This window comes from Onychomys torridus, chromosome 5 (genome assembly GCF_903995425.1).
Source record: "Onychomys torridus chromosome 5, mOncTor1.1, whole genome shotgun sequence".
Lineage (NCBI taxonomy): Eukaryota > Metazoa > Chordata > Mammalia > Rodentia > Cricetidae > Onychomys > Onychomys torridus.
Genome location: NC_050447.1, coordinates 58,149,182 through 58,162,956, shown reverse-complemented (window position 1 = coordinate 58,162,956; position 13,775 = coordinate 58,149,182). Strand labels below are relative to the sequence as shown.

General features: G+C 40.1%; 1 protein-coding gene across 1 annotated transcript in view; it reads left to right on the top strand.

The window, feature by feature from the left end:
• Window positions 1-13,775, top strand: part of Dip2c (disco interacting protein 2 homolog C) — a 198,359-nt gene that overhangs the window by 166,026 nt on the left and 18,558 nt on the right. The window contains exons 33-34 of the mRNA XM_036188870.1: window positions 8,433-8,462; window positions 9,982-10,043. Coding sequence (XP_036044763.1) covers window positions 8,433-8,462; window positions 9,982-10,043 — 92 coding nt within the window. The remainder of the gene's footprint in view (window positions 1-8,432; window positions 8,463-9,981; window positions 10,044-13,775) is intronic.

Below are 13,775 nucleotides of genomic sequence, written 5' to 3'. Positions count from 1 at the left end.
TGATACACTGTGAAGGTCCACAGAGGTTTCCTAGTGAGATCTGAGCTTGCTTCACCCAGCATGGCTGCATTAGAGGATTGCTTGACCATGTGCATGGTTACTAGGTGCTTAGAACGGTCTATACTTGGCTGAGCTAGGGGGAGGTCTTTGCTCCACCTCTTGGCATTCCTATAAATAGCCCTTTAGAAGAGACCAAAGGTGCCGGGCCCTCCCGAGGCTGTCCTGATTTCTATCTGTCTCTCTCCCCTCTATCCTTTTATCTAATATCTCTTATCCCTCTCTTCTCAAGAGTACCCTGTTGTAAAATGTGGGAGCCCATCTCCCAGCTGAGCTCCCACAATACTCTGACCTGTGAAGGGATGAAGATGCAAGATTAAGATTGCCAAAAAAGAGCAGATGAGCACACTCTTTGAGTGCTTCTAGTCTATGACCAGCACTTAACAGTCCTGGATGGGGTACAAGGTGCTCCTTGAACATACAGCAAAAGCTGGACTCATAGTAGTTACAGGAAATCAAATGACTGCCATATACCCTACCTATACCTCTTTCCCTACCTATTTACTGTCCCTGCCATTGATACCAAAGGTCGCTGCTGCAGTCTGTTACTGGGTGAACTCAGAAAGCCCTTGGTCTGCTTCTTTGTTGTCCATTGTAGGTGCTTGGATTTAGCCACTATGTAAAAGGGGACACGCGCACATACACACACACACACACAGACACACACACACACACACACACACACACACACACACACACACACACACACACACACACACACACACACACACACACACACACACACACACATGAGTCTCTGAGGAGATCAAAGCAGAAAATAGCTACCAACAGCTTGTGAAAAATTTTTTGTGTAGGTGTTCCTTGTTTCTGTCTTCCTTCCCTTCAAATTGATTGTGTACTTTTTAAAAATGGAAATCCTAAATAAGTAAATTACACTCAAAAATCCAAATTCAATCTTCTCCTATTATTGGAAAGTCTTTTTTCTTAGATGAATTTATCTTTTTTTTGATGTTCAAGTCAAGTTTTCATAATTTTTCCTATACCAAAATGTGAGTAATATGAAGGGTGTATGTGTGTATATGTGTATACAATGCAGTATGCTTTAGCCATAAAGACTAGTGAAATTATATTATTTGCAGGACATGCATAAAACTAAAGACCATTATGTTAAAATTAAACTAACCAGTTTCACAAAGACAAATATTAAGTATTTCCTCTCATATGTAGAATCTAGTTTTGATTTTTCCCTACAAAAGGGGGCATGAAAATAGAATGGGTCATATTTGGAGGGGAGAGATAGCAGAAAGGAAGTTGATCAAGAGGGAGTGAAAGGGGTGAATATGATCAAAGTATATTGTACACATGTATGAAAATGTCAATAAACCCATTATTCTGTTCAGATATCTAGCAATGAAAATGTACAGTTATTGGATATAAGGAGAGGAACTTAGTCTCAAGAAGGAGTACTTAGGTCATATTTTTTAACCAATTAGCTGATGTTCTCCAAGAAAAGAGTAAAATCCAATTTTGTTTAGAAACAAAATCAATTATTTTCCTGTTACCATGTATTGGTTATCATAAATGGCTAGCCATGCTTTGTACTATAAGTGGGAGGCACAAAAATCCACCTCTTATAGGAACGTGCAGCAGTAGCACTTCTACCTCCTGTTTGTGGTGGAATATTACTCGAGCAGAGAAACCAGGAGAAAAGGGTATTGGTGAGGTCAGGCTCTTAACCACAGTGATGCTCACAAATGAGGGGAGGGAAAGCTGAGAAGGGATTACTCATTAGCATTAATTACTGCAACAGAAGGCAAAGCTCCATGGCTCTTTATTTTACCAAACTGAAAATTCGCAATAAACATATTTATTAATTCCATAGTCTTTTATTTATGTCTGTCCAGCCAGATGCACATTGTTTTAAGATGGCTTATAGAGAATGAAGGTAACGTGTAGATCTTTGCCCTGAAGTGCCTGGCATATGAGCCCCCACAGGACTTCTTCCATAAGTAATAATCGCTGAAGAGAGGAAAGTCTTCAGCCAAGCTGCCTGCCAAGTTATTTAGGGAGTTCTGGAAATGTTGCACTCATAAGTCATCACCCATGCTGGGGTGGGCGCTCTGGTGATGCAGATGTCTAAGTCATCCATTCTCCTATAAGTGACTCCTCACCTGTGTCCATTTAAATAAGCCCAATAAACTCATTGATTCAGCAAGCTAAACCTAGAATCATTGGACATTTGTTTGTGCCCTCTTTGGCATAAATACACATTTGTTCATGTCTCCCCAGGAGAAGTTACAGAACGTAGAGTTAACATTTTAGCTCCAAAGCTTAAAGGAAAGTATACATATACATATATGTATATACATAGTTACTGATTTCCCTAAATACATCACTTACTTGAAATGATTCTTTGCAATGAAACATTGTGTAAGATCCAGGCAAAGGGAGGAATCCTTGCTTCCTATGCACCTGGCACCTAATGGTTGGTTTTCTGATAAATGTCTTGTAACAATGTGAGTAAAGAAGTGTTGGTTTCATAATGGGAGATAGTGTATCTTTACTTTCTTTAAAAAAAAAAAAAAACTCATAAGTAGGATACTAACTTGAACTTTATTATAACCAGTAGGAGTTATGGCCCTATTTGGGGGTCTTGGAAAAATCTTCAAGTGGTTTTGTACTGTTTCATTTTTTCCCATGCTTTCATTTTAATTTTTAGCTAGTTTTTCCTTTTCCAACTGAACTACTATTAAGTTAGAAATATCAAAATGTCTGATAATAGAAATTAACTAAAGTAAATGATACACAAAGGAAAACAGGCTTGCAGCCTCCTGCCAAGGACTATTTGGGTCAGATTTTACTAGTGAATTAACTTTTGAAGGGCTGGGGAGGTAGCTCCTAGGTAGAGTGGCCTGCATAGCATGTACAAATCCTTGGGCTTTATACCCTGTATGTAACCAAACATGGTGGTACACGCCTGTAATACCAGCTCTTGAAAAGTCATCAGAAGACGGTCAGGATCATCTCTGGCCAGTAGTGTGTTGAGACTGGCTTGGGATGTAATTATAATTTTAAAACATTTTCTTATTTAAAAAAAATACTTTTTGTATTTTTGAAAAGTAACTACAGATGTACCATTTCTAACATCACTTCCCAGAAGGCTGTGGGGTGGGAGCAGCAACTCATAAGCTCTCACACATTTACACCTCTGTACCTCAGAAAAAGGTGGTCCATCTGTGCTCTTGGCTACTGCCCAAGGTAAAATTTACCAGAAACTAAGCAGTGATAAAGTTTTTGCCCTCAGTGTATATTTCTTATTGTCAGTGAAGTGAACAGTCAACACATAGATCTTTTTATTTTCTTTCCAGAACGTGTGAGTATCCTTTGTTGGTGAGGAGGATAAGAGGATAAAGAATGACTTGGGCACAGGCAGGTACTTTAGGGTAGGTGATCAAGAAGTCTTTGGACAGATGCCAGTTTGCAACATACACCATATTCACAAAAATGGTGGAACTGTGAAAACATCTAGGTAATAGCAGAGGAGTAGAGGGCAGTGCAAAAGTTCTGGGGCAGGCCTGTTCACTGGAGACATTCATGTTTTGATATTGGGCGGTAGTGGCGCACGCCTTTAATCCCAGCACTCGGGAGGCAGAGCCAGGCAGATCTCCATGAGTTCGAGGCCAGCCTGGACTACCAAGTGAGTTCCAGGAAAGGCGCAAAGCTACACAGAGAAACCCCGTCTCGAAACCCCCCCAAAAAAAATAAATAAATAAAAATAAAAATTATCTGACAAAGCTGCTAAATAAACAAAGCCCATGAAATGCATAGCTTGGAGGGCAGAAATCTTTATCTTGCTCCCCATGGTATTTTCTCTAGAACAAGATACAGTATGAAATAGGGTGTGAGGAAGATCAATGTGCAAAATGAAACATAAAAAGCTAAGATATTCTTGAGGTTTTCCCACCTTCTGCCTAAATAGTTAAAGATGGTGAAAATTAAGGCTTCTCTTTGGAGTACCAGAATCACAAGTGTACACATTAGTATACTAGTGGGAATATGTACGATCAGTTGACAGTTATTTCTGACGTGGTTTTCTCCATAGCTCTGCTCACTATCCTTCCATCCCATCAGTGGGGTGCTGAGATTCTGGATAATCAGCTAGTTACAATAAGGAGATTTGTTCTCTCCAAGATGGTAGTTAAACAGAACTTTGTTCAGACTAGAGAGGGAGCCTCATCCATGTGCATCTGGGCTTTAAAAATCTGTTCTGCCAAGCGGTGGTGGCGTACACCTTTAATCCCAGCACTCGGAAGGCAGAGGCAGGTGGATCTGGGCTACAGAGTAAGTTCCAGGAATGGCACAAAGCTACACAGAGAAACCCTGTTCTCGGGGGGGTCCTATTCCTTGAGAATAGTGTTTTGTAAAATTAATGGTGTCACTTTTAGGGGATTTCCTAGCCTTTTAGGCTTCTATATACTTTATACATTTTGGATTTTTTTTTTTAATGAACAGAACCAAAAGGCCTGAACAGTGACTTGAATACTCAAAGATTCAATCATGCTTTTTTTTTCTCTACTACTGAACAGACACTAGTGAATACCATTTAAAATGTACCTTGAGGGGGCTGGAGAGAAGACTCAGTTTTAAAAATGCTTACCTTGCAAGGACCTGAGTTCAAATCCTAGAACCCACGTAATACACACATATAATACCAACATCAAAGAGGTGAAACACAGGAGACCTGCAGACCTCACTGGCCAGCCAGCCTAGATTAATTGGCAAATTCCAAGCTTGTGAAAGACCCTGTCTCTAAGAAAAGTGGACAGTACCTGAGGAACAATACTTGAGGTTGTCCTGTGGCCTCCACAGGCACATCTATAATTGTATATACACATACACAAATATATTAGATAGCATGTCATTTTAAAGTTTAAAAGGGAGCCAGAGAAATGACAAGGTGGATAAAGGTACTTACTGTCAAGACTGATGGTCTGAGTTCAGTCTCTAGAAACCACGTGGTGGAAGGAGAGAACTCCCATAGGTTGTCCTCTGACCTTTACACATGCACCATGGTACATGTGTTCAACATTCTCCTTCCCACACTGTACACAAATGAATGTAATTTTAAAAATTAAACTTTAGAAGGAATAAATTAGGAATTTGTTTTCATTTTACAAACATCTTCACCCAGCTGTTTTCACTACCCAGCCTTACATATCTCTTTACCCATGGTCAGTTTTATGTTAAACAACCTTTTCTATGGAGTTTGTCTATGCCTTTGCCTGCTGACAGTTTTATCTGCCATGTTCCTGCCTAAAATGGGTTGTCCACTATCTGCATGGCAGAGGCTGTGTCCCCTTCCTGGTCCCTTCTAAGGCCTTTCAGACTCCATGGGTGCAAAGACCTTCATTCCTCTGCCTTTTCTTGCTCCACACTTTCTGGCATGTCTTATGTAAGCAGCTGTGCTGGGAAACAGCTTCACTAATGACCCTCTTTAGGACTCAACACATTCTCACATACACTGATTCTGTCACTTCTGAGTATGAATACGTTTCAGAAAAATGTTGAAACTGGAGTCCTTTAACCATCAACCCTATGCATTTCAACAGAAATTATAGTGTATCAGTTCAATGAGTACTTACTTGGTAGGAGTTTAGTGTCCCATGTAAAAAGCATATAGTACTTCAGAGTTTTCCCCAGAATGAACTCATAGTGTGAATCGTCATCAAGTGAAATGTCCTTACAAGTGAAAATGAACATTCAATCTTTGCTCTGTAAGAACACACAGAGACAGACAGACAGAATGTGGAGTGTTATTAACATGTTGGATACTTTTATCAGGGCAGCTTCTAGTTAGATCCTCCCATACTCATGAAGGATAAAGTTTAGTCATTGGTTTTTACAATAAGTGAAAAGCTTAGAGGGGTAAGTGGACTTTGCTAATTGACAGAGCTATGAAGTAAAGACAAAGAAATCTGTAAGAATGAGGCATTTATCATTTTTAGGAATGTATTTTTCAGAATCTTGAGCTATAAAAATGATGTAATTTTGATTATAAATTTGATAAATTATTGAATTTATGATGAACATAGATATTGGAAAAATTGAATTATGACTTTAATGTTTAATTAGCTTTAACATCAGTTTCTTTTCTTTCTCTCTCTCTCTCTCTCTCTCTTGCTCGCTCTCTCTCTCTCTCTCTCTCTCTCTCTCTCTCTCTCTTTGAGACAAGGTTTTTCTATGAAGCTCTGGCTTTCCTGAGCTCACTATGTAGACCAGGTTGTCCTCAAACTCACAGAGATCCACCTTCCTCTGCCTCTTAAGTGCTGGGATTATAGGGATGGACCACTATTCACAGCATAACATCAGTTTCTATAATACCATTAAATAGTGTCATTGTTTATTAACCTGTGCTGGGAATAATTTTCCATAGCCTTGATGGCTATTTAAAGCAGAAAAACTCTGCATTAGCTATGTAACACAAAAATTAGCATCCTCTTTTCATTAAAGGAAGAGAAAAACAGTGCCTTACATCTCCCAAAGATCTCAGTTGTTTTTTCATTAAGGAAAAGAAAAAAAACTTAAGTGTGAATGCTGACTTTTTTATTACATAGATAATAAAATGAGTGATTTGTCTGAGAGGAAAGCTTGTCTATAAATAACTTTGTGGAATTAAATCAATAGTAATAGTTGTAGTCAACCTTAAATCTTGAAACTCCCACAAAGAAAGAGAAATACTGTCATCATGATGATAGAAATAAGAGTCCTTGAACATTAAAGAGAACAAAGTAGAATGCTCAAAGGGCAGTATAACTCTCCCAGCATAAAACCAATAGCTATAATAAGAGTTTAATTAATTTGCACTTTCAAGCCACTTACTTTCCTCTGTCATGTTCTTAGATAAGAGAAGTTAAAAATAAAGTGTTGTCAGAGATTTTTGCATGTTCTGGGGAGTTAGTCACTGTCAACTACAACTTTCCTATCATCTTCTGTTCTGTGTTGTCTTTGATAATTAAGACTCCCATCTGAGATTACAGAACCTGTATTCTCCAACACTTAACTTGTTCATTGTTACAGTCAAGAAAAGTTCCTGGGTTTCAGACTATGCTTTGAACCAAGAAACAAGAACCTAAACTTGTCATTTAAGTTCCATGGGAACAGCAATGCTGCACCACTCTCCAGCCTGAGTGATTGCACATTGCTTACCGGCCCTTTAAAAGGAAGAGCCCTTGCTGGGCATGTTTTCCTACAGGATCAGAGTGAGGAGGTCAAGCCTGGTATTGGTATGGCCTTTTCAGAAGACTCAGCTCAAGGCAAAAACAGATAATGTGTGAACACATGGGCCATGTTCCAGTAAAACATTTCAAAACCAAGCAAGATGGTCTTTGGCTGGTCCTTGTGAATCTCATTCCATTTACCAACTTGACAGCTAATAGCGCGGCCTGGCAGATTATAGTCCAGTGAAACTGTATTTTCACTATCTTTTGCCCACACCAAACTGAATAATCCACTTTTACTATCCCACCCCCACTCTCCCTAAAAATTTGGACCTTTTTTGTTTTTGTTTTTGTTTTTGTTTTGAGAAAGGGTCTCATGTAGCCCAGGCTGACTCCATGTGTAAAGAGGAAGGAGCAAGTATACAGTGTAAGAGCCTGGTACTTGATACCTTCATACTTCAAATGCACCTCTTATGCTTTCCTTTTAGTAATCTTATGAATAGGGTAGGATACCATAACTGTAAATGTAAAGACTTCTCTTTACTGTCATAATGAGAAACTTAAAATTATTAAGGAGCTGAAGAGGTGGCTGAAAGGTTAAGAGCACTTACTGCTCTTGAAGGAGACCTGAGTTTGGTTCCCAGTACCTATGTCCTCTATTAGTGCCTACATTCACAGGCACAGACACATGCACATACATAATTTAAAATAGAATACATTTTAAAAACTGTTTCAAGTCAGTAGATTAAACCAATGAAATATATACTTTGAAGTGAACCATTAAGATATATACTTGAAAATGCCATTGGAAAGAAAAGACTCAAAACACCATAAATTTGCTGTCTACTTTACTGATAAAGATACTGCCACAATTAACATGCCATGGCCTGTCCTCTACTTCTCTTTTGTGCTTTGTGGATATGTTGACATCTTTTCAGTTTTTATTTTTTACATTTAACAGTATAGTATGGTTAATTTTAATGGTTTCCATATTTGACATTGTTTTGATCTTGATATTACTTTGTTTCTTGCTTTCTGCATTCTCTTTCCCAACCCCATCCCTCCCTTTTCTTCATCCCATTCTTAATTGTTGCATTGTTTTCTGTGTGTCTCTCCTATGTGTGTCCTTTGTGTTTTCTGTCTATTGGCCTCTTGTCTTTTCCTTTTTTCTTGTCCCCACCCTCCTGCTGCTTGTAGCCCCACAGGCTGTGGACACTGGTTGAGCAGGTAGGGGACTTTTCTGTTCATCACACCAATGCATACCCACCTTCTTACCTCCTACCTTTCTAGCTTCCAACATTGGGGCAGGCTAGAAGTGCAGTGCAGAAATTGACAGGTGTGTTGTAGACCTGTGGCTGAGTTACCACCTAGGGTAGATGGTGCATCATCATGAATTTGATCATTGGTTCCTTTGCTGATTGGGTCTACTTCCATTTCCCACCACTGTCCACTTTTCAGGACATATTTTATACCTTTCTTGTTTTTAATTGACCACCTATGGTTTTGAGTTTCAAATTGTTCACTACATTTGACTACCTGCAACTCAAGTGAATAAGTACAAGGTAGAAAGAACATTATTTTAGGTCACTGTCACTGTAAGCATTAAATCTTACTTGCATGTGTTTTGCTTTTTTCTGCTCTCAGTGATGGGACCCCCACTGGCTACTGTTACTGAGAGTTAGAACAAAAAAGTAGTAATTTGTTTTGTTTTTAGACAGGGTCTCACTATGTAGCCCTAGCTTGCCTGGAACTTAAAAATACCTACCTGCTTCTACCCCTGCTTCTTGAGCACTAGGATTAAAGGCATGTACCACCATGCCCAGCAAAGCTGTTATTGTTTTTATTCTTATATTTAAACATACTTTTGGTAAATAAATAAATAAATAAATAAATAAATAAATAAATAAATAAATAAAAATTGAGGTTCTTTCTTAAAGAAGTATAGTGTAGGTTAAGTAAATTCTGAAGGGCTTGACTTCTCCCAACCCTTTCACAGATCTGTTGTGGTTGCCACATTTTTTTCAACCTCAGTATTGTCTTGCCTTATCACTAAGTGTAAACTGTTATACCATTTCAATAATAAAGACCTTCTTGAGCAGAGGCCATTGGTCAGAAGTCAGTCCAGTCTATTTTTAGAAGATATTTATTATGCCAAAATGAGATTTCTGGACTGCTGGACTGCTATGTTAAATGAAGACAGCTCCGAGTACTTACTGCTCAGCTGACTTAAAGAAGCATAGGGCCTCCCTGACTTATGCCTCAGACAAAACTAACCTGAAGCTGAAGGCACAAGCAGGACTAAGGAACAACATAATTATCTTTTATCTTCCTTCTCAATCTGTCAGCCCTGTCACACTTCTGCTTCAGCATCTTAAGGTCTAAAAATAGCCTTTCTGTATGCATGTTGTGAAAGTTTCTGAGCAAGATGCTTCATATGACAATCCATTTTTGCAGCCAAACATTTTCTAATAAAAGAGATTATATCCCTCCCTTATTCTTATTATATATGCATGGATAGGGTCAAGCTTTGTGAAGAGCCAGTGTGATCCTAAAATGTTCCTTTGAGAATTTAAAAGCTCAAACCATATGTTAAAGGCTACTTGGAGAGTTTAAGTTTAGCACCGTTCTTTTGGGTTGTTTGTTCAATTTAAGGTTTTACTTAACAAATGCTTATCAGTAAGTAGAGAGTATAGACACAGCTTCTTTCCCTGGAAACTGGTTAACCATACTGTGTTATTGTTTGCAGGGGACATCAGGACCTGACCCCACCACTGTCTATGTTGACATGAGAGCCCTGAGACATGACAGGTATGAGTTCTGTCTTCTTTCTCCTCTTCTCCCTTCCTCCATTATTGGTGACCTAGCACATGTGTTAAGAAAAAAAATTAAAGGAGTCATGTTTCCTTGTTCAAAGTATCATTACACAGATAAAATGTATGACAGAGCAAGTTGGCTTAAACTTTACAGATAAAAACTTGGTTGTACAACAGAGAAATGGATGAGATCTACATGAGCAAACTGGACGTGAGGGGGGTAATGAAGGGCAAGGGTCGGGGGAAAGAGAGCTTAGGGGAGCGGGAGATCCCAGCTGGATCAAGAACAGAGAGGGACAACAAGGAAAGAGATACCATGATAAATGAAGACCTATGGGAATAGGAAGAAGCAAAGTGCTAAAGAGGTCCCCAGAAATCCACAAAGATACCTCCACAATAGACTACTGCCAATGGTCGAGAGAAAGCCCGAACTGTCCTACTCTGGTGATGGGTTGGCCAAACACCCTAACTGTCATGGTAGAACTCTCATCCAATGACTGATGGAAGCAGATGCAGAGATCCATGGCCAGGTCCCAGGTGGTGCTCCAGTCGGCGAGAGAGAGGAGGGATTGTGTGAGCGAGAGATGTTGAGACCATGATTGGAAAAAGCACAGGGACAAGTAGCCAAACTAGTGGAAACACATGAACTATATGAACCAATAGCAGAGGAGCCCAAAATTTAAGCCAACTTGCTCTGTCATGGAACTGGATCAGGCCCTCTGGATAAGTGAGACAGTTGATTAGCTTGAATTGTTTGGGAGGCCCCAAGGCAGTGGGACCGGGACCTGTTCTTAGTGCATGAGCTGGCTTTTTGGAGCCTGGAGCTTATGCAGGGACCCTTTGCTCAGCCTGGGTGAAGGGAGGAGGAGAATGGACCTGCCTCAACTGAATCTACCAGGCTGAGCTGAATCCCGAGGGGAGTCCTTGCCATGGAGGAGGTGGGAATGAGGAGTGGGTGGAGGGTAGGGTGGGGGAGAGAGGACAGGGCAACCTGTTGGCTGATATGTAAAATTAAATTAAATTAGAAAATTTTTTAAAAAAGAAAAGAAAAACTAATTAAAGGGAGTAATGGCTTCTCCCTTAGTTTCAATGGTCTGTCTCAGCAAATAGTTACTTTGTCATTTGCTCAAGAGCCACACTGTCCAGTGGAGAAACACAGAGTCAAGAGTTAGACACCCAAGGCTATATCAATATATATGTGTGCACACACATTTATATGTAAGACAATAATAAAATAAAAAGAGGCCATGAACTTGAGAGTGGGAGAGCATGGAAGAATAGCTGGAAAGGGCTGGATGGGGAAAGGGAATGGGAAAAGTGATAGAATTCTATTTTGATAAAAATGTATTAATATTTTGTGTTGGAAGCTAAAGTTACAGAAAGTAAGAGGAATTTAACATTTTATTTAAGTGTATATATACAAGTATCCATCATCTTAATAAATGATCAATATAAAAATATGAAAAAGAAAAAAGAAGGAAGATGGAGCAACAGGGAACTGACTCACCTTGCACCTTTAGCACAATTTTCTGGCCTCTCCACCCTGCTGGAGGCAGGTGTCATGGTAACTGCCAGAGGGAACCACTGCACCATAAGAGAGTGAAGTGGAAATAACCTGAAACTCCTGGTCTAGGGTATAACTGAAGAGGCTCAGAGGGCTGTGGGATGTTCTGTATGCTGTGAATGTGTTGCTCTGATTGAATGATAAATAAAACGCTGATTGTCCAGTAGCCAGGCAGGAAGTATAGGTGGGATAAGCAGACAAAGAGAATTCTAGGAAAAGGAAGACTGAGTCAGGAGATGCCAGCCCACCATCCAGGGAGCAGCATGTAATGGCACACAGGTAAAGCCATGGAACACATGGCAACATATAGATTAACAGAAATGGGATGAGCTTAAATGTAAGAGCTAGTCAGTGGTAGGCCTGAGCTAATGGCCAAGCAGTTTTAATAAATGAATGAATGAACAAACAAACAAACAAATAAATAAATAAATGGTATGACTAGAAGTGTCTGACATACCTTGCTAATTGGAAGCCATGGCCATCTTAGTCAGGTTCCATTTTGCATGTCAATATATGTCAACATTTCTACATGAGAATGTGTGTGTGTCCCCGTGGACACATGCATGCATGTGTGAGCACACACACACATACACACCCATACACATGCCATATATAGGTGTTTCTATGCAAAGTAGGTGTGAACCTACCTCTTCTGTCAAGCTGCTGAATAAGATTTTTAAATGGAGCTATTGGTGTGTGTCATTTGTGTTTTTTGTGTAAAGTTTATCTCAGGAAGAGAGGGCAGGGGGCTGCACAAGAAGCCCTGCCTCAACTAGAAGATCCTATTGAGATGGCCAAAAGAGAAAAAATGTTATTATTTTACATCAGTGCCCCCCCCACTGATATGATTTGTGTTCTGTTTAGTGGCATGGAAATGCCCCATAATAGATTGATATATTTCTCAGTTGGTTACATTTTACATGAATGTGTTGGTATACACCAGGTAGTATGCTGTTTACCCTGTGTTTTCTAGAAGTTCACTCACCTATCAGCACTGTAGTACATGGAAAAACAGACCAAGAGTGGTTATGTGGTTAGGGGTAAGAGATGGAAAGCAGCACGCATCCCTGACTGATAGAATAGGCAGCTGAAACTCTTCAGAGACAGGAACCAGTATCTCTGCAAACCAGTATCTCTGAGAAGGGTCCAGATTTGGTGGCCAGATGGAGCCTGCAGCACCCAGGAGACCAGGGTAGTCACTACTCTCTACTCCCACAAGGCTATGTGCATCCTTAGCTAATGTTGGGCCATATCTGGAACCATTTTTTATTGGTGCAATTTGCCATCAAAAGTGATATGCTGTTGTGTAGTTGATAGAGTCAGAGACACTGCCCACACACTGCTGTGGTGGTATTGTGTTCCCCAAAATATTGTGTACTCTAATAAACTGAATAGAACAGTCACAATATTAAACAGAGGTCAGGCAGTGGTAGCACACGCCTTTAATCCCAGCCCTCGGGAGGCAGAGCCAGGCAGATCTCTATGAGTTTAAAGCCACACTGGAAACATGCAGGCATGGTGACTCACACCTTTAATCCCAGGAAGTAAACCTTTAATACTAGGAAGTGATGTCAAAAAGCAGAAAGGTATATAAGGTGTGAAAACAAGGAACTAGGAGCTTTTGGCCTGGATAAGCTTTTAGGCTTTTGAGCAGCACAGTTCAGCTGAGATCCATTCTGAATGAGGACTCAAAGGCTTCCAGTCTGAGGAAACAGGATCAGCTGAGGAACTGGTGAGCTGAGGTAGCTGTGGCTTGTTCTGCTTCTCTGATCTTCCAGCATTCACCCCAATAACTGGCCTCAGGTTTGATTTTATTAATAAAACCATTTAAGATTCATGCTACACGCTGCAGTGCATGAAATGAGTGCTGAATATCAGCAGCACCAAACAGAAGCCAACAGCACTCTTGTTGATGGCCTGCCTGGCCTGCATAGTGCTATGTGAGACTCTCACAAATCACAGATGATTAGAGGCTGTGACATTAAAACCCCTTACATGATGGCTGCGGACCAATGAAAATGTCTTTCTCCTCAGCACTCTTCCCGCCAGAATCAGGTTCTGGATGGTCAGGGTTCAATCTGGAGCACTTTTAAAACTCAAAACCAGCATTAGAACAACCGAATAACTTGTTCCCAGGTCAGAGGTGTGAAGGTCTCCAAAGTG